The 22489-nt window shown below is 46.8% G+C and overlaps 2 protein-coding genes and 2 long non-coding RNA genes across 6 annotated transcripts in view; 1 reads left to right on the top strand and 3 right to left on the bottom strand.

The window, feature by feature from the left end:
• Positions 1-12669, top strand: part of LOC6898564 (uncharacterized) — a 79430-nt gene extending 66761 nt beyond the window's left edge. Inside the window, exons 1-4 of one of the 3 annotated variants that reach the window (XM_002138548.3) lie at positions 10348-10891; positions 11835-12026; positions 12085-12355; positions 12421-12669. In XM_002138548.3, coding sequence (XP_002138584.2) covers positions 10705-10891; positions 11835-12026; positions 12085-12355; positions 12421-12586 — 816 coding nt within the window. In that variant the 5' untranslated portion in view covers positions 10348-10704 and the 3' untranslated portion in view covers positions 12587-12669. Of the gene's footprint in view, positions 1-10347; positions 10892-11834; positions 12027-12084; positions 12356-12420 lie in introns of those variants that run through there. The other 2 variants (XM_033378672.1, XM_033378671.1) reach the window with 2 other exon arrangements.
• Positions 12670-15411: 2742 nt separating this feature from the next.
• On the bottom strand, positions 15412-15954 carry LOC26533433 (uncharacterized). The gene is made up of 2 exons (XR_001452256.2): positions 15795-15954; positions 15412-15730 (listed from the first exon to the last, which is right to left on the bottom strand). It is a non-coding gene; the product is annotated as an uncharacterized lncRNA (long non-coding RNA).
• A 1282-nt stretch (positions 15955-17236) lies between these two features.
• Positions 17237-17563, bottom strand: LOC6898565 (uncharacterized). The gene is made up of 2 exons (XR_001452257.2): positions 17415-17563; positions 17237-17352 (listed from the first exon to the last, which is right to left on the bottom strand). It is a non-coding gene; the product is annotated as an uncharacterized lncRNA (long non-coding RNA).
• Positions 17564-18224: 661 nt separating this feature from the next.
• Ebp (Ejaculatory bulb protein) lies at positions 18225-19724 on the bottom strand. Its single transcript, XM_001361115.4, has 2 exons — positions 19576-19724; positions 18225-19517 (listed from the first exon to the last, which is right to left on the bottom strand). Exons 1-2 carry the CDS (start codon positions 19588-19590, stop codon positions 18423-18425), a joined length of 1110 nt encoding a protein of 369 aa, XP_001361152.2. The 5' UTR covers positions 19591-19724; the 3' UTR covers positions 18225-18422.
• Between the last annotated feature and the right edge of the window lie 2765 nt (positions 19725-22489).

Below are 22489 nucleotides of genomic sequence, written 5' to 3' on the forward strand. Positions count from 1 at the left end.
GGGCCGAACAGGCAGGTGGTACAGGCACCTGGGACCCTGTACGGTGCACTCCTCGGAGACCCGCTCACATTCGGCTGGAGGGGCAGGGGCGGGGGGTGGGCAGATTGGGGGGAGAGAAATAGAAACGCTTAAAATGCCAGTTTGAAGTCTATTATTTGCTGGACACGAGCATATATTGATTGCATCGCAGTCGCCTGGTCAGCCAGCCAGAAGATTCAGAAAAGCAAATTGCTTCAACAAATACGAGTACTCGTTCTTCGCCAGAGCGATGGATCGAAGGGGGGCTGTTGACGGGAGGAGGAGGTGGAGGAGGAAATCACATGGTAATCGGCGGAGCACTACGAAACAGAAACCCAAAAAGCAATCGAAGAAAAGCCAACTTTTGGGGTAGAGGAAGAGGTGTTTGCGAAAACCCGTTTGCAGGCCAGTCCCCTGGGAGCTGCTGGGTCTTCGGCGGCTTCGTGTAGTCCAGCATTTAGCGTCTTGATCGGTTTATCACCGATTAATTAGAGTTTGATAAATACGCGCACGCCGTGAGTAAATAAATCATGGCACCAGCAGCAGGCAGCAGGCAGAGGGCAGAGCAGCAGCAGCAGCAGAGCCACTCCGTCCTGCCAAATGGGGAAATGGGGAAACGGGCCCCCGAAATGCAAGCCAAAAATTTGCATATCCATCCATCCGTTTCCCCCAAAAAAAAAAGAATAGAAAAGAAAAGAAAAAGTAGCAGTCAAATTGTTGAGGTAAACATGTTTTATTTTTGCGCATTTTCCTTTTTGATTTTTCACCGCATTTAGCATTTTGTTTTTGTTTTTGTTTTTGTTTCGGGCTGCTTTTGACAGCAGATTTTGAAAGGTACATGAACTGTGGGTAAGTGCGGCAGGGGGTTGCAAAAATATCTTTGAACATTTCTCTGTGTGAGCATTAATTATGAAAGAAGGTCCTTTGAGATGCGCTCGACGACAGCAGGACCTTTGTGAATGCCAATCTGCAATGGGGTTAGAAGGAGCTTCGGCAAATGCCAAAAATAATGCAATTTTTGTTGTTCAATTTTTCACACTCAAGGCCCGACCGAAGGGTTGTCCTCCCTCCTTTCAAAAACCTGAAAACGGCATCGACTGGACTAGTTTTCCCACTCAAACTCGTTTTATTTCTTTCTTAATTTGGCTTTCACTGCCACATTTACGAGTATATACACTGAAGAGCATCATCTTATGGTTTATTGCCCTAAGATCTGGACAGAAGCTATGGGACGGAGGCTGGACGGAGGCGACTACTCGGCACCATGATTGCTACCTTTTTGCTGCATTCGGATGGTAGTGGTTGGTCGGGCTACGTCTTTTATTCCTGCCCATGGCAGTGGCAAAATTGTTGACCACTTTCTGCTTGGCAGCGTTTTTCACTCTACTTCAGTCCTGACCATTCCCTTGGTTCCCCCCTCACCCCGCGTCCCCGCGCCCACTCGTTCTCCTCTTTCAGTTTTTGTCGCATTAAAATTGCTCTCAAGATATCTTCGTTACGGAATGAATGAATACTTGGGGCTGGCTCCCTGGCTGGCTGTTGGACTCGGAGTATTTGCGGTTCTTTCTTCACATCCTCTTGCACAATTATCCTGATTTCAATATTACTGCTTCATAAACAAAGACCGGGTCCGACATCTCGCAGTGGGAGAGGGCCGGGCCCCGCCCAGGGTTTGTGCATTATTATTATTTCTGGTATTTGTTTCTTGAGGAATTTTTAGTTGCTTCTTGGAGCCTGTGGGCGGCCCCAGGAAATTATTTTTCCAAATTCATTTGCCGAGCATTGCATAGTTGGGATATCTTTCGACTTTGTGCATTTACCCCGAGATGTGATGGCACTTTTTGAGCTCCCTTCCAGGTGAAGATTGGCTGGAGTGCAGGGTGCACACATGCCTGTAAAGAGTGCCTCTGCTGTTCGATATTCTTGCAGGCAAATGTCTTTTTTAAATTGGCTTAATTTGCACAAACTGCCGCCCCTAAATCACCTTAAATAGCCGAAGGCTTGTTGCCATTTCCCCCAACAATCAAATCATTACCACCCCACCATCCCATGCTCTGGCTCTAGCTCTGGCTCTGGCAACGCACACGCGTTGACATTTATCAAAATTTTGAGCTGTCATTTATTGCATTCACGCGGGCTGTTTAATTTTTCAACTTCTTAGCCGAAACACGCAATTGAACATTCATAAGCCTCGCCGCCACTTGTGCCGGAACCCGCAAAAGTACACAAAATACCAAACCCAATAACCCAAAATTCGCAAACGGCGCGGAAGGGGTGGGGGGGAAGAGGGGTGCAACGCCCGCAAGCCACTTGCCAATTTTCTCACTGGCGAAATTTTCCAGAAGAAAACACTCGACAGGGACACGTGACACTCGCCGGGGGTGGTGTGGGGGGGGTGGGGTGCTCGCGAAAAAATGTTGCGATTTTCCATTTCCCCAGACCCGTGGAACGTCCCAGTCAAGTGTGTGATTTGCGGTGGCATTTTCAAGGGGGTTTTCAAGAGACTTCTGGATAGATTTCCTCATTAAGATTTTAGCGAATTCAGAAGGGGGGAATGGGGGGGGGGTGGCTAATCTGCAAGTAATCTTGAATTAAAGAACGGCATTCGTTCCATTTAAAGGTGCCATCGATTTTCCAGCAAATGAATTATTATTTCAATTAAAAAAACCAATTTCCCATATCCTGGGAGCCTGGGAACCTGGGATCCTGTGAATGCATATATTTTTCACCTACGAAAAGGAAATTAAACAAGGCTCAGTCACAGTCCCAGGCAAGGGGGGGGCACGGAAACCCTTCTATAAGAAAAGAAACTCTAAAAAAACACCAAAAACTTTTTGAGAAAAATAAAAGACAGCACTCTGATGCACAGCCGGATGCCTGCCCGGTCCCGTGGATTCAGCCGTATTCCCGTATTCCCGTATTTCGGCATTTGCATGGCACAGTCGGCATCAAATTATGAAATAAGTAAGAGAGCACTCCATGCATTAAAAACCTTTTAATTTGCTAAATCGCCTTGCCAGACATCGTCGCTGGGAGTAGGGGGCGTTCGTGGGAGGAGGGGGCCGTCCTGGATAAGCGGGCGGAAACGGATGAACGGCTGAACGGCTGAACGGCTGAAGCGGAGTCTGTGCACATTTTCGAGATTCGCAGACGCCTAAAAGAGCCGCCGCCCAGCCTACGTCCCAGCCCCCGTCCTGCGTCCGAAGCCCGGCCTCACATAGACACTTGTTTCGGGGATTTTTATTTCCTTTTGGACCCGAGTTGAGGCAAAGTTGAATAAGCCAGGCAAACACTAGAAGGCAGCGAGACTGCTTGAGCACAAGGCACTTTCATCTGCACATCTGAGCATCCTCCTGCCGCCGCCGCCCGGCGATAATTTTCACTTTTGTGCAGGCTTCGAATTCCTTCGGGCAAGACGGGCTGGAAGGCAGGGCTCCTGGGCGTCTGGCTTAAATCAAATTTTTTCTTTGTTTGCCGACAAAACGGAAAGAAGAAGTACCTATGTACTATATCATGCGGGGGGTGGGCCATAGTTCGGCTCTTTAAGAGGCGCCTAAAAGCAGCCCACAGAAAAACACCCACAACAGCGCACAGATGCGCGCTGCACGTAAGAAAGTAATTAAACTTGGCCCGAACCACCGTTGGACGGTGGCCTGGCGTGTTGCCGGCAATCAAGTATTGTCATTGCATGACTCTGCGAAAGACGAGGGGCCTCCCCCCTCCCCCCTCCCCCTGACACCCATTGAAGATGCGTAATCGAAATTAAACAAAGTCTCGAACTCGGCCGAAAATCAGCATTTAATTTAATTGACAGCCCGCGGACAGTCCTTCCCCAAGGGCCCCCCCCCCAAGCCCAGGAATTCTCTCATTAAAATCGTATTATATAGACAGATAGATAGGTAAATGGTTGCAGCCACCCCGCTACTACACAACCCCCTCGATTTCTGTCAATTCATTACAAATTATTTGCAAATGCAGACACAAAACACAAGCAAATTCAGAGCCAAAAAAATAAATTGCAAACTCATTTGCCGCGTGAAAATCGAAACTTTTTCTTCGGCTTCGGCTGAAGAGGACTTTATTTAAATTCGATATAAATGTAGAAACACCGACTCAGTGCCAGGCTCTGCTCTGCTCTGCTCCCAGTTGCAGAACAAGTTGTGTGTCCTCCGCCCTGTGGTTTGTCCTGGCAATGGCAGACCCGTGATTTTGTGTGTTCGGAGCTCTGCACTCAATTTAAATCGTGTCCATGGAGATTTGATGCAACATTTTGATGACTTTGCTGTTCAGACGGGATCTTTCTCTCTCTCGAGTGCCTATGAATTTGCGAAAATATTTGCCCAAAATCGATAGAAATCAATTTATTATGAAGGAGAATTGCTTGAAAGCTGATGAACACAGGACAGGCACAGACAGGCATTTTAAAGTATTGCATACTGTGAGATTAGCTCATTTAAGCCTCCTTCCTCCAGTCCGAAACACGGCCAAGAATATTTGAAAATGCACTCAAATAGAAAGAGGAGAGCCCAGCCCTGCCCTGCCCTGCCCTGCCATGCACTGCCTGCCTGCACACAAAGACGGGGCCCCCCAAAATGAAGCTAATTTAATGACAAAAAACCCGAGCAAACACAATCCACTTATCCAAAAAAACAAAAAGATGAAAATGGAAAAAAGGAAAGCGACACGCGACCACAGGCGGCTCTAAAAAAAAATACGATGCCTGTGATACCCTTTCCTTGGCGCAGGAGAGTGTAGAAGAGAGCACGTGTAGCAGCAGACATGTGCATTAAATGTTTAACATGATTTTTCACTCATTAACATTGCAGCAAAAAAAAAAGAAAAGAAAAGAAAAGGGAAACCGCACGGCAGAAGCCAGCGCGGGGTTGGCTTGTGTTTTTGGCATAATTTATGCACATTTTATGCTTTCGGGCAGGAGGTGTGTGTGGCCAAGTGTTAATTTTGAGAAATGTGCAAAAAACAAAAAAAAAAAAACACATGGCTGTTGAGGCAACGAAGCGTGCGGTTCGTTGACTGCTGCTCTGAAGCGTTTTGCACGCGTTTTTCACGCGTTTTGCAGGCGTTTTGAACGCGTCCCAGCCGCACCGCTTCCCATGGTCCACTAACCGACAATGGCGCAATTGAGTCACAGAGCCAAAGTGCAGACCGAAGGAATGTGACTCGACTAGCGATTCCAAAAGCCAACTGAGCCCATAATTCATATGCGCCACAAAGTCTGTGGCAATCAAAATGCCGCGAAAGAGCTCGAAAGACGGGATACCCTTCTCGGTGGCAACCGAGGGCACTGCCTGCCGAATTTGAATGGATTGTCTCTGCCATGGCAGAGGGTTTCCAGACACTGAGCTCTGGTCACTGATGCTCCACCTCCGCGATGAACAAGGCACTCAGCATCAGTGCCAGTCCCAGTCCCAGTCCCAGTTCGAGTTGCCATCGAAGCCCCAAACGACATAATTGCAGCCTGTCTGCGGTGGCTAATGCAAACAAACATGGGGTTATGAGACCGAAAAGGCTGAGGCTGGAAAGCTCACGATGAAGCCTGACCCGCACCGTAACAAGTAGCTGGCGAAATGGCAAAGAATTGGGTCTCTACGTGTTGCCACAGCAATGCAACGCACCGCACCGATCGATGCCCGATCGATTGCACAGATCGTGCCGATAGCATTTCATTTGATCCACTACAAATTGTGTTGAACTTAAGGTTGGATTTACTCGTACTGGCGGAGAGATACAGATACAGATACGGATACGGATACCTTAAAACTAGTGCACTTCAATCATGTGCATTGTGCATTGTGCATTGTGGATTGTGCATTGCGTTTGCCGAATCGATTGGCCACGCTTCGAGTCCCACCTTCGAGACCTACCATATTACTGATGAGCTCTCCGGCTCCGTTTGCCTTTCAGTTGCACGAAATTATAATTTCACCTACAACAATTTGGCTCCTGTTTTTTCATCATCATCATCATCATCGTCATCGTGGTGGTGTAAATTTTTCATGGGAATTACATACGTGATAGATTGTTGTATACCCATCCGTCCCGTCCCATCGGTCTAAGCCCTTAGCCAGTGGCACAGTTGATTGGTTTTCCTGCTTCTGCTTCAGCTGTGATTGCCATGCCATTGCCATCATATGGGACGTGACTGCCAAGGAAATATGAGCCAGAATGTATCTCAAAAGTATGCATGGAAATGAAGCCTTTGGCTGCCTTGAATGTGCATTAAATTCAGTTTGTTCCTCAACATTAGATCCAAGGAATAACTCCAACTCGAGTAACCATTAAGCAGAGCAAGTTGGAAAATGAATGGCTTGCCATTAGGCAGTCGGTGATCATCAAGTTAACAAGCTTCGGATGCCCAGGCGCCCCAGTGTGGACATGACCCCGACTAGCCGCTCAACAGGTGGTACGATGTCCCGGCTCCTACTCAGCGACAGGCTGCCCAGGAAATCCCGCAGTCCCACAATCCCACATTTCTTCAGCCCACATGTAAGCACATTTGGCAAATCACAGAACATGCCTCAAAGGCCTCTCGCAGGAGGAGGATCGCTGGCCAATGGCGCTCCAGTCGCCGCAGTGTCGCAAACGGGTCAAGGGGCAGACCAGAAGGCAGTCGTCCCCTTATCGCCGGCAATAGAGTCGTGATCAATGGCCACGGAGGGGCACATGAGGCACAGGCAGCCGACTGACCACCTACAAATATTTGTTTTCGGGCCTCCGCTCCACTCGCGGCTTTTTTGCGTTCAATTAAAGTTTATGCCAATAAATTGTGTGCCGTAAGTCGCTTAATCCAAATTAAGCGCTAGTATCTGTATCTTGCGCTCAGATCGAACGGCAATCTCCCTCTGCTCCCCCTCTGCTCACCCCCTCTGCTGCATCATGTGTCATAGCCGAGTTGCAAGGCGCCGACAAAGCTCTGCTTCCCCTTACGATGGGCGCGTGACACGGCCTACAGGCGTCTAGCCTTGGTTTTCTCGATGGAGAGCCAATCCGACCGTTTCACGAGTTGTCACGCGCCCATCGATGGCTTGAAGACCCAATGAAGGCCAATGCAGATCTGCAGTTCCAGTTTTCCGATTTCCATAAACGACACCACAGAACGACCAGAGGTATCGGCAAGTGCCTGGGTCTCGGGTCTCTGGTCTCTGGTTTCTGGTTCCTGGTTCCTGGATGCCCAAGATTGTGTCTTCAAAGCGTAAGCAATTTTTATGCTCATGTTGCTCGTAATCACCGCAAGCCGCAGGTGGTAAAAGGCGTCGTCGTGGGTAACCCCAGTGCCGTCCGCCTGCCTCCGTGGCAGGGCGCATCTCCCTCGGAGCCGGGCTGCGCTCCGCTGATTGAATTGCACTAATTGCATATTAAAGCTCAGCATTTTGAGGCAACAAATTGCATGAGTAGCAAATTGAATTGCACACCCCCACCACCTGCCAGCACCCTCCCCCAACACCCCCTGCCACCTACGGCTGGCTGCCGCTCCTCCCTCTCCGTTTGGCTTTTATTTCGCTTAATTAATTGGCAGCACCAAAAGTCTAGAACGATGCGAGGAAGCTGTCAACAACGAGAGGGGAAAGGGAAAGGGGAAAGGGGAAGGGGAACGGGAACGGGAACGTAGAGCAGCCCTCTAGATGGCAACAAAAAGCCGAAAGTCAAGTGTCCTTGGAGAATATGTGGCTTGCATTTTGCAATTCTTTCATTTTTCGGCAGTTCACAGCCAAAAAACGAAGAAACTAATTTTTTGGTTCTTCAAACCTTGTTTTATATCCTCCTTTTTGGGGGGCTCTCGTGGCTGAGTGGCTGAGGAAACGCGCCATGAGGGAAGAGCCTCTTGCATGTTGCTCATGCAGAAAGCAGAAATCATAAAGGGCTAATTACAGGGGAGCTTTAAGGTAACTAAGGGTTGGGCTCGTACCAGTCTCTAGACAAAGGCTGTGCAGTAGTAGCTGTCACTAGTCGATGGCTAGCATATGAACACTTTGGGGCAAAGAAATGCAAGTAGAAGAAACGATATCCAGGAACCGAGCAGCTCTTTGGGGCTGTCCTAATTGAGGGCTTGCGCCGCCGTCCTGGAGGGTGCTTTTAATACAATTTTTGGCTTAATTAACACAACAAAGCAATGCCAGAAACATGGGAATTTGGGAAACAAGGCAACAAAAGTGTTCCCTATGGAGGCATCTTGCATTACCACCTGACGGGAGATGGAGAGGGGGCGGGAGAATGGGTTAGGTGTGCTCCCACAATGCCAGAGTCTGCCCCACGACAGACAAAAAGATTTATGTTTTCTTTTCATTTTGATATTCCGTTTTTTTTTTTTTTTTGGCGAGTCCCAAAAACAAATGAACAACAAAATTGTATACAAATTTTGTATGGCGCACTCAGGGCATACTTAAAGCCAAATAAAAACACGACTCACAGGCGAAAAAGGCGAAAAAGGTGTTCATCAGCCGAGAGAACCGAGAGCATAAATAAAAAAAATGAAAATGCAAAGCCCATGGCTGGAAAGTAAAAGCAAAAGAGCGAAAACTGAAGAGCGGACATGAAGGAAAGATGTGTTTTTCCGATTTGTAGTATATTTTAATGAACAAAGGGGGGCAAGGAGGGAGGGAAGGAGAGTTACTGCATAAATTAATTAGGGAAAGATGGAAACTGCTCGTGAATGCGGTTGAAATTTATCAGTCTGCAACGGACTGTCTGACGGCGTGGCGCCACGAGTACGAGCAGTAGAGCCCCACAAATCATATTCCACTGAATCATGCATGCAACCGACTCCAGTCCGGGCCAAGCGGCGATTTTCCACTTTTCACATGCGAATTATCCGCCTGCTACGCCCCAAACGGATGGGGGAGTCCACAGATCCGAAGCAGATCCGAAGCAGATCCGAACTTTGAGTGATTGATAGCACGTTATGAGCTAACATGCTATTATTAGGCCACAAGATGCTACCAAGCAACGGCAGGAACGGCAGAGCCTGGTCTAACCAAATGTTTGCTCACGACTTTTCGCGGGGCCTTTTTTTTGACATATTTGGCCAAAAGTGGAAAATTGTGCAAGAGAAATTGATTTCACATGATTTACGTGCAGAAAATTTTGAATGTCATGCCGGGGCTGCTGTTCGGGGTGGCCGCTTTTCCAGCTTCACAAATCAATTTTCGATTGCACCACAAAAGATAATCGTATGGTCGTGGCCGGGGCCGGGGCCGGGGCCGGGACTCGTTACCCGGTCTTACGGTCTCGGACTGGCGCTAGCCAGTCACGCAATGGCTGATTGAAGGATGCCAAGTTCGTAACCAAATCGAAAGTTAACCCAAACCCAAACCCAAAGTGCATATCCATAAATGAATGAAAGAGGAACCCAAAGCAGAGTATTGCCCTAGCGATATCCGAATACGCCATCAAAATCGTATGGATTCACGTATGCCTTATCGAAGTCGTGGTATTTGTTCTGTTTCAAGCCAGAAAAGAGTACACCCCGACGTTGTGCACTGAGAAATGGAGTAGAAAAGACCGCGTTCTAATTAAATTCCACACAATCATTCGGCAAACGGGTTCCAGACAATATCTGCGGCAAAGAATGAAGCAATCAGCCCTTCGGGGCATATCTTCGAGTACGGTGCAAATATCTTGGGGCAATGAAAGTGTGCTATTTCCGACAAGCCCTCTCTTGTTACGAGAAAACAAACTTTGGCCTGGTCAATCGACTAATTTCCGACGACACTTAAACGGCCCGCCCCGTCTCAACACAATGGTAACGGACCGCTAAAGGCCGACTAAAAAACGTTAGAGATGGTCACCAAACACTTAATGAGATTCCAACAGATTCCGAAAAGTGCAACAGCCCCAGAAGACCAGACCCGTCGGGACAGAGACGGCCGCCGTTTAAGGTGACAGCTTGATTAAAATTTCGTACATTTTTCAGCCGCACACTAAAAAGTGAGAGTCGCGTCTGCCTCGAAGACGCTCTCAGAGAAATTATACCAGAGCTTGAGCTTGAGCTTGAGCCGGAGACGGAGACGGAGACTTAACGACGAGTATGCGTAAAAATACTGGTTTTTGCTCTTGCCTTAAAAGATACATATGGTATGGTGTGTGAGCGAATGCGATGGTCGAGGCGTGGATACCCTGAAAGGCGAGAGGAACACAACGTGCACACGTTTAACCACCATTAAGATGTGCCCCCCCTTGGCAGTGTATAAACAAGAAACTGTCGCCCCGAAAGAGTCTTTAGCCAAGGCGGTATCGCCATCGGCTGGGGCCCGTCTCTGACTAGTGGATCTGTCGATAGCCAGCGCTCGACGGCCCGCTCGGAGCTTGGCATGCGCATGCGCTACCGTTTTCTTGGCCAGTTGTATTTTGGCTATTAGCACGTACGGAGCTGCGCCCGCGCCTTGAGTCCGAATCGAAGTCCGAGCCAAGTGTGAAATACATATAAACGCAATATAGAAACTAAAAGTTAATTGAAGTTGGTGTTTAACACACTTTCGTCGGTTGTTTTGCACGAGAGCGAAAGTTGCGTGCCCCCAGTGGAGTGGAGTACACCCAAAAGAACCCAACAAAAAAAAAAGCTATAAAACACGACAGACAATACGGAAAGACAAAAGCGGGTCAGCAGCAACCTTCAGTTCGATTCCGATTCCGATTCCATTTCCTGATCTTGGTCTTGATCTTGATCTCAAGATGCCTGCCGCCAGCTCCCATCCCCGCTTGTTCTTCTACCTGCTGTGCGCCGCCTCGCTTTTCGCCGTCTCCAAATCGGACACCGGTAGTACAAAGAACTCCTATTTCACGTCCTATTTCTACTATCTAGCCATTAACTTTATTAATCCGTTTGCAATGCCGATATTCTATCGCTTTGTAAATGTTTGCCTTACGTAAAGTACCGTTAGTGGAATTTCAATATGTAAATATACCCGTTGGATGTACATATGTAAATATCTTAAGCTTGTAAATACCTAAGCTTTTAGCGACCAGCGATCTAAATACTCGTAATATATGTGATATTTAATATGAGGCACTGTGTTATCTAAACTGTACAATAAACATGTAATCTTTGTTGTTATATATGGAATGGCCTAAATTAATCATTTGTTTTTCCAGCAGCAGTTCTAGTTGCACTGAAGCACGTACATACCAAAGGCCGGCAAACTTTGAAGACCACGAAGCCAATTAAGTATTGTACAATTGTCGAACGAAAAGAGACGTGCCAATGCCAGCCTTGGACTCGCCCAATACCCGATTCCCCCCATACGGTGGGGGAGTGCTCTTTCCGATTATCTGTGCTCATAATTACACCACGAAAACATACATCATCTTGGGGAGAGAAGCCACTCTCTCAGCGACTCTGTCGGCTCTCTGTTGTCCATGATCTTGACCACTTGGCTCTCGCTCGAGCGGCTGGCTGTTTCGTCGGTTTCATTGACATCAAAAATCTTTTCGCTTCTTTTGGCCCGAACGACTGGTTTGCCTGTCTCTGTCTCTGTCTCTGTCTCTGTGGCGTTGGCTGGGGCTCCAGTCAAGGTTAATAGTTTAAACTGTTAGGCGCTGCTGCTGGCTGCTGTCTTGATGCGGAACTGTTGGACATGCGGAAGTTCGTGGAAGATGATTAGGCAAACTTAGCTGGTTTGCTGCTCTCCGTTTGTTTACGTTTTTTGTTACTTTTTGTTGGCGGTTTTGAGCTACTAATCTCAATATAAAACGGAAGTTAGTTGGTGCCCAGAATTCTGTACATATTTACTAATACACCGATGGCTTCGAAAAGGGGAAGATTATCGTATCGTTACACTTCTCTCATGCCACCCCCACCTTAGTGCCGCTGCAGGCCCCGGCCGACGATCTAGCCTACGACGCTGCTCTACAGTTGGGCCTACTCAACCACCGTCTCAACCTGCTCGCCCATGAAGAGGAGTCACGGCAACTCAGTTTGCCGAATATAACGCTGAACAATCTCGTGAATCGCATACCCTGTAGCTGCGACACTGGACTGTGCAAATGCTGTGCGGGTGAGTCAAAAGCCCCACTCGTACAGAGCAAAGGATAACCCCCTCTAATACCCCCTAGGTTTCCTGGCGGTGATCGGCATGAACAGCTGCACGGAAGTGGCCTACCGTCCGGATGAGTTCTCCTTTGAGCTGCGCATGCGCGTTAACAACAACATTTGGTTCCGTCGAAAGGTTTCCGGACAGAATCCGCCGCCGTTCTGCTTCAGACCGCCACGGTTCAACTTTGCCCGGGCCTGCATACAGTTCCATGACATTTGGTTTGTGGGCCGCAACATGCACGTCTGCATGTACATGTCCGGCGAGTTCCAAGGCTTCGAATTGTTCGAGAGGTGAGAGGGAGGCAGGAGAGTATTGAGACATTCGCCTGAATCCCATACCGTCTGTGCACTTGCAGGAACTTTGATTGTCTTCTGTTCGGCGATCACGGCGTCAAGATCGTCCCGCCAGAGCAGAGCTATCCCTCGAGACCCAACGGGGTGGACATCGACGAGGGAGATGACGAGATTGAAGACTACGATGAGAACGTTGTCCGCAGCTTAGCGGAAAAGATGATGGGCTGACCAGCGCGCCCCGACTAAATGTTTTCTTATTTATTTACACAAATTCCCACACTAGCAACTAATAAAATAGAACTGCAAAAGACCCTCAAGGCCCTCACCTGAGAGACAGAGAGACATCTGGTTTTGCGAAAACTGCGAAAAGGATGTGTGGTGCCCCCCCTCTAGACGCCACTTGCAGCCAGGCTGGAGCGCATTCAAGTGCAAAATGCAAAAATGCAAAACAAAGCAAAGAGCAAACAAATTGTAAAGGATAATGCAAGCCGAGGTTGTGCCCTGGCCGGGCGAGGGACTGGGGTTGCGGCTGCACCGCATGTGCAACACGTCGAGCAGAGGCCTTGCCTCGGCGTGGCATTATGGACGAGGACGAGGACGAGGGCAGACCTTTTAGGTTGCATTGAAATGCATATGCACAAGCACGTTGACTGTTGCACTTCGTTTGACTGGCAGTTGACTGTAATAAAGGACTATTTAGGCAGCAACGATGCAAGGATGCAATGCAGGGAGCAGCAGGAGGAGTAGCAGGAGGAGTGGAGTATTATTTCGCACTTGAATGCTTTGAATGCGAGTCAGCCTTTAGTCGAGTGCTGAGCAATAAAAGCCCGCAAGGGGGAGGGGCAGGGGCAATGCATCACATGCTGAACACTTGTCAGCACGGCACTTGTCCCTGCCACAGTAGGGAGGCCTTTGACGAGGCAAACGATGATAATGAACAATGAGCAATGAATGAGGAGTAAGATGGGAGATTAATTGTAGAACAAGTGTACGTGAAGTGGCTCTGAAGGTGTGAATACCAGATGACAATGGAAGAGGCTTAATTAGCTTGATAATTAGCTTCACCCTGTCACTCGGACGTTAAGCCTTCAAATGACCAGCCCATTCGTCCATTTAAATGACAATCAAACACGAGTGACCCCTCGGACAGGCAGAGGTGTGAACAAAGCCCTGAAAGAATAGGGGGAACATGTCTAATTTAAAATTCAAATTCACGAAATGCATTTAGCGGCAGTAATTGATTTGTTTAAACAGCACGCACGCAACACGGCAGACACGACAACTGACCGGCCGACTGACCAGGGCAGACCTCATAACATAGACCCGACCCTCAGGGGAGGTACGACACTATAAAGGGGAGGGCTCGACTGACCAGGACGACCCTCCTTGTTGTCCGGCGCAACAGATGGAGATACAAATCACTTGAGGCTTTGGTCAGTTGATGCGATTTGCAATGATACCTAACGCTTCCCCCTCCCCTTCCCTCCGCCGTGTTTGTCCATTCCCCGAGGTCAATTAGGTTATTTCCGGTTTCATGTGGTCAACGGGCAAAAAAAAAATTGAAATATCATGGTCAAGTGGTTAGATCCGTGGCAAAATGAACCCCAGGGAACACGTACAAAGCGGATTGTATGTTCGCTTCCCCGCCACCTCTTCCTGGGAATAGATAGAAAAAAAGGTAATTGAATAGGACACGCTTGGAGGCTTTTATTTCGTCGGCAGGAGACAGGAGTCTCTACCTCTGGCCAGGGTGTGGAAGCATAAGGGATAATTGTTGAGAGCATATGCCTATGATGCATAGAAAAATTCCATTACTTAAAGTTTTGTGCCGCCGACTCTGTCTCTGCCCCTCTGTGTGTCGACAAAAGAAACAGAAAGAGAAAGTAAATTCAAAAACTACCCCCAAAAGTAATTAAAGCCCCCGGTTTTAGGTGGAAGACTGTCGCCTCCATCCAGCCACCAGCAACCAGCATCTAGCATCCAGCGGCGAATGTTAATCAAAGCAGAATATAGAAAAATACAAGGAGACAGCACGGACAGAGACAGATACAGAGACAGAGACAGAGACACTGTCCTTGGGGTTTAATTTCTTTTAAATTTGAAAATTGCGCTTAGAGCAAATGTGGGGTGGGACTCGGGAGGTTCACATTCCAGACGGATGATGATGAGAAAATGAAAAATATGACTGTAGTATACCCAAAAAGATAAATACGAGTAATAAGTCCTTTAAAGACAGAGGTTTAACAGAGCAGAAGCATGGGTCTGGGCCTTCCCATAGGTTCTGGTCAGCTCAATTTTTTGAATGAAAATGGTACCTGCGAGGTCTGTGAAAAGCCTGTCGAATATAAGGGAAACAAATACTGCGTAAGTCGAGGTACATACACAGCTTCTGTGCCTATGTACAGGCCCATGTACGCGACTTTCATGCGTGATGAGCGTCGAAATTTCCCCTCTTTTGTACATAGGCAAGTAAATAGGTTGGCAGGCGAAGGGAGTCCTCGTTTTGGGGTGGTAATGCTTTCAAAAAGGGTTAAAATCTGTGCCTACTCGAACAGCGAAAACATGCGTGAGCAGTGGGTGTCTGTGTGTGCGTGTGTGTGTGTGTGATAACAGCGTTGCCAGATTGTCGAGAGAGTTATCTTTGGGAGCCAAAGCAGAGGATGGGACAACAATGGAAGGACTAAACAAAGTCATTTACATAACTAACGAAGTGGGAGAACAAAGCACAGAGAGGATGAGGGTGACAATACCTAGAAACCGGGGGAGAGAGCGATGAGTGTTGCGGGGGGAATGCGAAAGGATGCAGACGTGGATGGCGCGTGTTGGCGGTTTATGTGGCCCGAAATGAAAATGGCCACCAGCGGGCATCTTAAATTTTATGTGTCAATTTTTACTCTTTGTCATTTGTTATCATGGAAAGAGGACTCCGTCATTACGCATTCATGCTGGCATCCACAATCCCCTCTCCTTGGTGGCTCTGGTGTGGAGCTCGTAATGAATATATTGGCCAAGAAAAGGGCTTCGCACCACCCTCAATCAAAGAACCACCATTATACAATAGTTTATCAGTAGTTATTATATTTAAATATCCATACACAAATCCAATTTATATGACAAAGCCTAACCAGGGCACTGCAGCAGATTCTCGCGACCAGATCATGAAAATTATTTAAAGCCCCCCCCAACCCCAAACGAAAATTGTTTTCGAGGACCGCCAACGACTAAACTGGGAGTGTTTAGGGTATAGGAATTCGATACCGCATTTGCAGAGGATGCTGAACCTGCAGCTGCACCTCCTCCCAGCAAAGCCTGCCAAAATGCAAGAGAGCCAAGGGCACTGCCAGTCAGCAAAGCCAATGTCAGGACCAGCACCTGGAAGAAATATTTAGAGGTGGGTATATTTCAAGTTAAAGTGTATTTGGAGATGTGTTCATACCAACGGACGCATCATTCTAGTAACTTTACGGGAGTCTTCTTGCTAGACAGCTCCGGGACTGATAACCAGAGGTAACTCGGCTAGCGTTTATATAGAAACGAAATCCTATAATTCCGATTTAAATGCATAGTGAAAATATGATAATGTGAGTCGTTAAACTTTTGAAGAGTTCCATATTCTAGAAAAGTTGATCCGTTACGATCTTAATATTAAGATTTCACACTTAAAACGAGGGGGCACTTATACCCGACATTCAGTCACTATGGCTCCTCTTCGCCAGAGGCCGCACACATTGCACGACGAAGAGTGTGCGTGAGAGAGGGAGAGAGCCGTAGCCGTTGAAAATTGATTTGTTCCTTCTGGCTATAATCATAATACGATCTGATCCAGATTCAGCAATCTGCTAGATATGGTTAATCTCTATGATTCTGCGTTTTTTGGTTTTCTTGTATCTTTAAATATGTGGATGCCACAAATTTTTGCCATTTGATTCAGTGTGACATCACAGCAGTCTGAATACAAAATTTCGTTACTCTAGTCTTACTTATAGTCTCTGAGGACTAGCCGTCGAACAAGACGGACAGACAGACTTGCCTCAATCGACTCGGCTATTGATGCTGATCAAGAAAATATATACTTGATAGGGTCGGAAACGCTTCCTTCTGAGTGTTACACACATCCACTTTCACCACAAATGTAAAATACCCCTATACGCATTCTAAGTATCGGGTATAAATATGGTATAGAAGCTCTAGCCCCATTATAATGCTCAAGTTTCAGGGTAAGACTTTACTTCAAATGGAAAGGGTTTTTTATGGATGAACCCTACCATTTACTTTCGATAAAACTTGAATCAGATGAAGCCATATAGACCAGTCAGCATATTTCTTTATGTCCGCTCAAATATTACACAGAACTCTTCTGACTTGCAAGAGGAGTATAGAATGTTGAAAGTGTTTCAGTAGCTTCCTTTGAGGATGCAAGTTTCGATCTAAAATTGGGTGAAAATGGGTACAAATTATGAAAATCATATGTACCCTGACTGGTTTTGACTGGCATACGGGTAAGGCACTAGAGCTTTTAGCGGCTTTTTCAGTGAATCCCACCAGTGAAAACATTATTCCTCCACCTCCATTATTAAATAGTTAACCATTTACAGTTTGAATTGAGTAATTATTATATTTCAATATTCATACACATATACATTTTATTTGAGAATGTCTAACCACATCGCAAAGGAACTGCTGGAGATTCTGGCGACAAATTTGAGGAATTAATGTGAGTAGCCAAGCCCCACCTGGAACGATTTTTGGGGAACACCATAGGATAAACCACCGTTCAAACCACCTATGCCACCCCCTAAGCTACCACCTAAGCCCCCACCTAAGCCCCCACCTAAGCCCCCACCTAAGCCCCCAAAGCCACCACCTACGCTGTTGCTGATCGCAGAAGCCCTGGCTCCAGCTCCAGCGCTGGATCCTCCTCCCAGCAAAGCCTGCCAAAATGCTAGAGAGCCCAGGGCACTTCCAGTCATCAGAGCCAACGTTAGGACCAGAACCTGGGAAGAATATTTATAGCTGGATATATGCACATAAACTATATATGGGGCCCCCAACTTACCAGCAGACCTCTCATTTTTGAAATTTTACTTCGAAAATAATTCCACAACTGAGTCTCCGGCAGGCGTTTATATACCAAATAACTCATGCAATGCACTCAAATGCATATTGCATGCATAATGCATGATGGGAATCGTAAACCTTTTAGGAGAAAAGTTCAGTCGTAGCATTTCACACTTTTCCATAAATTTCCATAAACCTTTTGACTGCAATAGTATATTAGTATATAGTATATACATTTATATATAGTATATATAAATTGTATCGAAAGAATAATTAAGATGTTTTTTTTTAGACATTTACTAATGTGGATTGGTGTGAAAAGTTTGAAGTCCAATGAAGTTTTATCTACCAATACGGCCTTCTTTCTGCTATGCCAAATACGAACTCAATAGCCTGGTAGTTGGCGCACTTTCTGGTAGCTATAGCATACACCAGCATATCGTATACCTAGCATTGGAGTGGACCATTTAATTCGATTAGAAAGCCGACATATGACACTTACTCTTACAGATGTGTCTGAGGTTTGCAAGTGTTTTGTTCTCCAAGCATCTTCAAGGCAACAATTTGTTTGACGAAAGTTACCGGCCTTCTTTGAGAGTCAAAAGTACCAGAAACTTGTTCCCTAAGGATCGGATTTTCACTGATATTCCATTGACGTCTATACTGCTTGACTGGGGCGCACCTTATGTGGTATTCTCCCATCCCATTTGAGGAAAGAGGACAATTTCAGGAGTAAATGAATCATTTTGTAGCTGAAATAGAAACCGATAGACCTATGGTCGATGGTCGATGCTGAGAAATAATCAGGTTGGATTTGGAATGCTGCTTAATTTTATTATTGGGTATTACAATTACAAAGCTTGGCCAAGACAAATGCTAATTCAACCCAGACACTTGTCGTTTCTTAATACTAAAAGATTAATCCTAAGCGTTAAACCATCGGAGCCGTTTTCATTGCAATATCCAATCCAGTGTTCGTTGCGGTGGTGAGTGCGGGATGAATCCTCTATCCGAATATATTGAGCAGGGGGTGGATCATTCCGAGTAGTCCCGTTGGGGGGGCCAGCGAGCCGCCGACATCGACAGTGATACTTCCTTCGACGCCTGGAAGCAGTGGATGTCCTCTTGGGGCCTTTACAATCTGTGACCCTACGTTGGCTTGCACTCCTCCACCGAAGCCAAACAAATTGCCCAAGGACCCAAATATGTTTCCGAATGGGTTTATTATAAAGCTTGGCAATGGCAGTCCGAATGGGTTGAGGAATCCCAGGCTCAAGCTTTTACTGCTTAAGACTCCGGTGCCTAAGAGTCCCTTAGAGCCGAAGAGTCCTGTTCCAAGCAAACCCCCGTTCCCAAACCAACCGCCACCACTACCAACACCGGCCCCACCACCCGCAGACACCTGCACCCCTGGGCCATGGATCCTATTGAGCCCGACAGATGTGTCCAGATTAATACTACCTCCACCGAAGGGAGTGTTAATGCCGATAGTTCTGTCCACAGTAAGGGCACCCCTAGGACTCCTAATGATAGGACCGGCAATGGCTGGAGCCGGGACTATATGAGGAGTCGGGGTGGGACCGAAAGGTAGATAAGGATAACCGTTTGGACCCAAAGGCCCGTAGGGGAGACCGTTGGGACCGAAAGGTGAAATAGGTAGCCCATCAGTTCCAATCGGCAGGCCGTTGGGTGCGAGAGGTAGTCCATTGGGTCCAATAAGAACCCCACCGGCTCCAACACGGACTTGCTTGCTATAGAAGGGCTTGAGGTATGTGGGATAATCATACCCTGGAATTCCGTAGCTATACGGGGAGCGTGGATTCTTGATAATAGTTATCAGATCACTTCCTTGACCCACGCCAGCGGAGATCTTACTGTACGGATGATAGTCGCCGATCGAAGAGCCGATGGTTTTGGTCAACTGAATACCCTTTGAGAATGGCACTATCCCATGGTTGGTGCCGAAAAGTACGTCAAGGTAGCGCAACGGGGCCAAGTGAAGGTTCGCCAGGCTCTGAACTGCACTTTCGCCCTGGCGGGCTAGCTCGCTAATAATGGCATTGGAGCTCCCACGGAGCAGGGCCAGCAGCACGATGAGTATCTGCAAGTAACCAGTTTACCAGGCATTATATATGCAACTATCTTGCGGAGTATCCTACCAATTGTGGAGCCATGGCAGAACTGGAGACTCCGGAGACTCGATGATAGGCCAACGAGACACAAGACTGATATTTTCCGAATTCGGAGGTGTAGTTTTTATAGTCCAACCACAGGGTAATTAGAATATAGATTAGAACTCTGATTATGCACACTAGACTTTAGAGTTCAGAAACCGTTGGAGGTGTCATTTTTATAGCTGCAGCGAATTATTTGAATTATTGAACAGCTATTCAGCGCGGGCCCAGTGTTGGGGCAGAAAAAGAAAGGCAGTTGCAGAGCTGCTGACTGCTGCAGTGAGCTGAGAGTACCCAAAAATATGGCAGTACTCATGGATGGAGACTTATACAAACACAAAGATGGAAGTGTTTGCAGCCCTCCCCAAAATATTACAGATAAAAACTGTGCCTGAACTTTCGGACTATTCATGGAGTCGAGGCTGGATCCTTGAGCCCTTAGTGCAGACAAAAGAGCAGTTTTTAAAGTCTTGCAGATATTTTCACTGTTATTTTCCGAATATTGATGGTCCAAGTTTCAAAATTAACGGCCTTTGACTGGCACGGCCATTAATCGGGGAAGCACTGGAGGAGTCACCGTCAACCGCTCCAGCAATATAAAATGCTCCTAAATAATAAGTGAAGCATAATATATATTTCATATATTTTTTATTGCCATCCATTTGGTGTTTACTGCTAGTCCTGCTAGACTTTTCGAACCTGCAAATTGCTAGTAAATTGCTGCTAAAATACTCGTGCATGTAAGAACATGATAGTCAATGACTGAATTTTTATTGATTTGGTAAGTTTTGGAGTTATCTTTAATATGGCTCGCACACTCCAAACCACAGTGGTGCTCTGGCCCCACCAAAATGTCAAGTTTGTTCAAGGAAAATATTTACAAACCGGCACCTTGGCACTTTAAAGGATGCTCCAAAGCACAAAACAGCCAAAGAGAGGAAAAGCTGAAACACAGATCGAAGTAAACGAATGTAAATAGAAGGTTCGCTTCACCCAGACAGGGTGAGTTTCTTGTTGGTTTTTTTAAAGGATTTCCATTTTGAATAAGATTTCGGGGGTGGACACGAGACACGGGACACGGGACGTCAAGATGCCAACTCCAAATTCAAAGAAGTGACAAAAAAGTTTGAAGGTGAAGTGCGTGAGCTTCACTTAGCACTCAAGATACTGGCCCACTTGGCTTTGATAAGCGTCAACACCTTTCCATAAGACCAGGACACCGGGCAGTAGGCAGCAAGCAGCAGGCACCAGGCACCAGGACGAAATTTCAAACTGCAACATTCGAATGTGTTTTTATTGACGCGCCGCTTGAGGGGGTCCGGATGTGTTGTCCTTTGGGCTTTCCATTCTAATATCCGCCGGTGATAAGTTGAATTATTGACAAGACTCTGGCAGTGGGAGCTGCGGGCGTTGACCGGCCCTCGTTGATGGCGTTGCCGATGGCGTTAGCGATGTCCTTCTCAGTTTTCCTGTTGGCGGCGGCGTCCGCCTGTTCGCTCCCCGCGCTGGCCGTTGATTTGATTTTGGTCCTTGGGGTTTCGTTTGCCGGCCGCATCTAAAGAAGTCTTGATATCATTTATCTAATAATATTATTTGTACTTGCTTCAGACTTTTATCGACTTTAATTTATGCTGATTGACATAGTTAAATTTCCTTGCTGGAGCTGTGCATCCCTACAGGACGAGTGTATCTGCATATGGGTCTTGGAATGGGACTATAATTACCTTTTGTACTCCTGAAGAACCCTATAAGAAGGTAATAATCTAGGAAAACATTATTTAAAATCAATTTGCTAGACGGCCCAAGGCACTCAGACACACCATTTACATAAAACGTATCCTAAACTAATTGAAAGCGGCCCAACATTTGGCCGCACGCATATATCATAAATGTCGGGCCATTAGACCGAATGACATCCTCAGACGCTGGCCAAAGTGCGAGACTGCGTGTCGTATGTAAATTAATACAAATAGAGAAACGGGTACATTTGGCGAGAGGAGCAGACATGCAAAGGACATCAAAAGGGCACACGCAAGAGTTCGAGGACGAGTCCGAGTCCGAGTCCGGGTTCGGGCCCTCAAGTGCTAATAAACTACATGCATATTCCTTCCGAATGCGCGTTAATAATTTATGTGGGCTAATAGACGCCAGGATAAACATCATATGCAGGGCATCCATATCCCTCTGCTCTATCTATCTAAGTATCTGGATATCTGGATATCTGGATATCAATGGTAGCGGAAAGTGAAGGCTGGGGAGGGTGTCACTACCCGCCGAGTCTCTGTCAACGTCAACCCTTTTTTTTTTGGTAGTTCCAGCCGTAAATTTATGGGACGTTGTGTCTTTGACCACCAGCCACACCATCGTTTGTTGTGTATATTTATATGGAGGGCCCAGCGATGGATATCGGGGCAGGCGATACATTTCGTATTAGCTGGGCAAACAGTGGCCCCTGCTTCTTACCAATTTGTTTGCTTGTTTGCATATCATCGTGCCACACACACGAAATGTCCTTCCATTGTCTCTGAAATTTAATTAACAAAAGGGTCAATTGTCGCGTGTGGGCGGCGACCTTTTGCCTCCCTCCGCTCATTCGTATTCGTATTGGACGGCGGCTCGGGCTGGGGGACTCTCCTCTCTTTGTCAGCAAACAATATTTTTGATTAATTTATGAATATTCGTGTGAAATTCCCTGTGTTTTCTATTTATTTATGCCTGCATGGATCAACATTGCGTGCTGCCCATAAAAGTTCAAGTTTAATGAGAGGAATTGTTGGTAATTATACTTTTATCGTCCATAATTGTTATATAAAGATAAAGTAAGGCGCTTTGCAACTAATTGTGGAACTCAAATTCGTTATTTTATGGGGGTTTCATTGTTTATGTACTGCCGCTTAAG

This window comes from Drosophila pseudoobscura, chromosome 3 (assembly GCF_009870125.1).
Source record: "Drosophila pseudoobscura strain MV-25-SWS-2005 chromosome 3, UCI_Dpse_MV25, whole genome shotgun sequence".
NCBI classification, from domain to species: domain Eukaryota; kingdom Metazoa; phylum Arthropoda; class Insecta; order Diptera; family Drosophilidae; genus Drosophila; species Drosophila pseudoobscura.